General features: G+C 58.7%; 1 protein-coding gene across 1 annotated transcript in view; it reads right to left on the bottom strand.

Moving 5' to 3' along the window:
- LOC104508606 (striatin-interacting protein 1-like) overlaps window positions 1-3,449 on the bottom strand; it is a gene marked incomplete at both ends in the record, with an annotated part of 5,208 nt that extends 1,759 nt beyond the window's left edge. The window contains 8 exon segments of the mRNA XM_010150293.1: window positions 1-81; window positions 526-653; window positions 1,068-1,174; window positions 1,570-1,638; window positions 2,011-2,131; window positions 2,453-2,587; window positions 3,039-3,113; window positions 3,380-3,449. The exon segment at window positions 1-81 is cut by the window's left edge and continues 9 nt beyond it. Coding sequence (XP_010148595.1) covers window positions 1-81; window positions 526-653; window positions 1,068-1,174; window positions 1,570-1,638; window positions 2,011-2,131; window positions 2,453-2,587; window positions 3,039-3,113; window positions 3,380-3,449 — 786 coding nt within the window.
- Between the last annotated feature and the right edge of the window lie 865 nt (window positions 3,450-4,314).

Genomic DNA, 4,314 nt, shown 5'->3' on the forward strand with positions numbered 1-4,314 from the left:
CTCCGGGAGCGGCGGGAGCCCCAGGATCTCCCGCTTCTCTGCCTTCATGCTCTGGAGCTCCTCAAAGCCCCCCAGAGTGCACTGCAAGGGAGAGCACGGCACCCTGAGCACAGGGGACGCCTCAACACACCGCACCGGGGGCTTCTCCGCCTGCCCTCCCCCAAAACCCCCTCTCCAGGCATCCCAAATCCTTCCCCAGCCTGGCCCCATGCCACTCCTGTCACTGGGAGAGGCAGAGGGGCAGGAGGGTGTTCAGGCCACCCACGACTGAAGGGTCTGGAGCTTTTCTTCCACGCAGACCCCTGCCGGGGACCTCACTTTGGGTCCATCCTTGGTATCCAACTCCAGACACCAACACCCAACGCTCCCCTGTGGGGTGAATCTGGAGGCGGGTTTAACAGGGCACAAACTACTCAGCTGAAGGCCGGAAAGAGAGGATGGAGCAATTAAGGCCAGCTCCGAGGGCAGAACTTCCTTCCCCACACCGCAAGACGTGTGTTGACACACCCTGTGGCTTCTCCTTACCAGCACAGTTTTCCAGAGCAGGAGCAGCACCTTCTTCATGGGGAAGTGTGGAGCGTGGCCGCTGCAGAATTTGGTTACCATGCCAAAGAGCATGACGGAGAAGGGCTCGTTGTTGTACAGGGGGGCTCCTGGAAGCACACAGCAGCGATAGCCAGGCATTCCTCATCCCTGTCCTCACCCCAACGGCCAGCATCACCAGCCCCTGCACCCTCACACCCACCCTCTCAGAGCCTCCTCTCACCCCACGGAGCTCCTCACTTCCTTTCCAAGCCCTTGTAACCCCCATAATTTCTTACAGAGAGGAAAAACCAGCCCCAATATTCCATTTTTTTTCCCCAGGAAGAGTGCACCCCAGTGGCAGAAAAGGCTGGCTTCCTCTGCTCTTCCCCCTTGTCCCACCAGCAAGGTTCAGCCTAGCAGAAACCAGCCCAGTGCTGCCAGTCCCTATTAACTGGGGGCCTAGACCCAAACCCCATCTCACTGTCCTGCTCTTCAGCCCTGGAAACCTCCGTGCCATCCCATCCCGAGCACCAGGGCCTCACCCAGCTCTGCTCGGAAGGTCTGTCTCATGCTCCTCCACTCGGGCTTGTCCCCCTCGGCCTCCTGCCGAACAGTCTCCACGATCAGGTACATGATGTTCAGCAGCACCCTGCATAAAGCAGGGGGTCAGGATGAGTTACGGAGGCACCACCGGCACCCAGGGCTCTGGGGGGAGCCTGGATCAGGCCAGACCACAGCCAGTCTCCAGGCACCCGGGTCCACACAGCACAGAAAAAAGGGTCTCTACATGTCAGAGGGGAAAAAACCCGCTTTCCCATACTTTTCATGGCCCCAGCCAGCCCCACGCCTGCTCTGCACAGGGGGATACCTGCAGAGTCAGCAGCCCTGGGCACTCCCGCCAACGCTCTCGGAGCTGGGGCAGAAGCTGGGACAAGCCTCGGACACCTGGGGTACCCTCTGGCCTGCCTCAGCTCGCCAGAGAAACCAGCAAACGCTGGGGCCCCCCACCCTGGAGCACCCCCTCCCTCAAGCCCTGCTCCGTACCTCAGGTCCGTGCTGTCAGCCAGGGAGATGGCAGGCTTGCGGACGGCACTGCTGCAAGCTGCGCTGTTACTGCGGGGGGAAGGGGGAAAAAACCAGCCTCAGAGGGGCCCTGGGAGACGTTTCAACTGTGCCCCGAGCAACCCGCACGCCAAAGCCTGGAACAGACACCGCTGCAACGAGGGCCGTGTTCCCGGTGTAACCAAGGGAGCAGGAACAGACCCCTCTCCATTCGCTGCCAGGCAGTGTGGCTCATAGTGAAAGTCTGTATAAATTGTGTAAAATCCTACGTTACTTATCCACCCAAAACAAGGGAGTAATTCCAGTGACTGCAGGAACCAGATTAGGGATAGACAGCCCAGCAATGGGACTGCCACAAACTGGAAGACCTCCTGCCAAGGAGCTCCAGGAGCCATTTCTGAAGTGTTTTCCTCCAGTACTCACTCAATCTCCATGTTCAGCAGCTCCACCAAAGCGTTGAATGTCCCCGCTTCCAGCAAGAGGAAGATGTTATACCTCATCCAGGCCTGCACCTCAGCCTCGGAGCCACACTCCCCAAACGTGCCTGCAACGACATCCTCGCTGGATCCCGTCTCCGCAGGGATCCCGAGGCCCTCCCACACTGCCAGACCGTTTTACACGGGAGAAGTACAAACACAGCCTTAATTTTAAGGCAGAAAGTTGGATTCAGAGGATGGAACTGTCCTCCGGTGGGTCTGGCACAGCTGGGATCATACGGGGAGCTCAGCCAAATTTTGGACCAAGCTCCCAAGAGGTTCCAGACAGCCCAGGTGAAATCAAAAATGCAAGAAAGTGATGGTCTCCCATCCATTATCCAGATTTTGCAATGGGGGGAAAAAGTAAGGGGGTAGAGGCCCGGTGTCACCTTGGGCAACGTAGAGGATGGCTCGGGCGACCTTCAGCCTCTTCTCCCGCGCGGTGACCTCCAGCCCGTCGAGAAGCCGCATGGCGTGGGTGCGGTGCTGGTTCCTGTCCAGCTCGGTCCACTTCTTGTCCCGCACTGGAAAGCCAAAGCGGGCAGGCTGAGGGCACGGCACGCCTCCCCCTGCCCCAGCCACAAACATCTCAGGAAGAGCTCGTTCGGCATGACGGAAAACAGGGATGCCCCAGGGAATGCTGTGCTCCCACGGGTAACGCCCGGGCACACGCAATCAGCCCGGAGGGACCATCTCCTGCCTCCCATCGGGCGACAAACGAACCGCATCCATCCGAACCGGCACTGGCAGCCGACGGGAAAGGAGCTGGATGCTCTTGCTGCTGCCAGCGGGTTCCAGCACAGCCGTCCTGGCGCCGATGAACCACCCTGGACACCAACGCTGAACGCCCACGCGCGCTCCAGCGCACACCGCGTGAAGATGACCACCGCCAGGCTCACGCACTAACGCCTCAACCCCCGCCTCTCCTTCAGGAGATCCCTCTCCCTCCCCAGAGGGGCAAGAGAAGGGTCTTACCATGGATCCTAAAGTCCTCCTCGAAGCACTTGCGGTTGAGCAGGAACTCTGGCCCTTCCGTGTAGCTGTAGAGCTCTGCCGAAAGAGCACAGAGGAAAATCTCCGGCAATCCGCAGCCAGCCGTCGGAGAAAGCCACCACGGTAACTGCAGTTTTAGCCAAGGGCAGGGAAATCCAAACACACACCCAGCATAAGGCTAAAAGAATTAATTACCTGATGTTACTGCCCTTTAAACACGAGTAATGGCAGTAACAGAGTCATACTGGAGTGGAAAAAGCTCCCCTAATCGCTACCAGGAAAGAAAATCATGGCTGATTGAGCCATCAGGAGGAGTCCCTTACCTGAGAGCTCTGCTGCCCATTTGTCCGTATCTGCATATTCAAACTCCAGGTCTGGGGACTCCGAATAACCCTGAAAGCAGAGAAAGAATTCCGTTAAATTACAGCATTTCCCAGAAAAAACAGAATCCCCAAGACATTCACCTCATCCTCCCGTGAATCCAGGATTGTATCTTCCGTTTAAGAGACCAAAAATGTACCCGCAGCAGCGTAAACGTTACCACGGCAACCCCTACCCACCTTCTGCATCTCCATCCCAGCTCTCCCCAGTTCCGCCGCATTGAGCCACGCAACGCCTCGCCGATGGGCAGCCCCCGCCGCTCCACCTCCGGAACACTCCCGGAGCCCCACAAGGCCAAGAAATAAAGGAGGAGACGGGGTGTCTTTAAATCTCAGGGCGGGGAGTGGGTTACGTGGGACCAGGGAGCTCAGAGCTCATCCAGTTTGCACAGGTGTGTGAAAATTTGGGCTATCCCCTTGCACCGAACAGATGGATGCCAGCATGGGTGAATAGAACTCCAGGCAGCTCCGGTGAGGCTGGAAAAACGTCCAGGAGAAGCCTCAGAGCACAAATCATCTGCTCCCTTTCAGTGAGTCATCAACACGGACCCACAGCAAAACCCTCTCCGAATCTCAGGGCACCCACTCCCGAGTGAGGGGCTGATGCACCCCCCCGTTGCTTGAAGGGTGGTGGGTCTGTGCTGCCCCGCGGGGCTGGGGGCCATCCCCGGCACCCAAGGCTCAGGCAACCTCCTCACTGCCCTCTCGTCGTTTCGGGGAGCGCTCCCTCCCCCCGGTGAGGGCACCCATGGAAGAGGATGGCTCTGGAGCCACCCCAGGACACGAAACCAGATCTGGGGGGCAGAATGGAAAAGACGTGGGATGAATCAGCTCCAGCCAGACCTACACAACCCTCCCGATCCCCCCGGCACAAGGGT

This window comes from Eurypyga helias, unplaced genomic scaffold (assembly GCF_000690775.1).
Source record: "Eurypyga helias isolate BGI_N326 unplaced genomic scaffold, ASM69077v1 scaffold32674, whole genome shotgun sequence".
NCBI lineage: Eukaryota > Metazoa > Chordata > Aves > Eurypygiformes > Eurypygidae > Eurypyga > Eurypyga helias.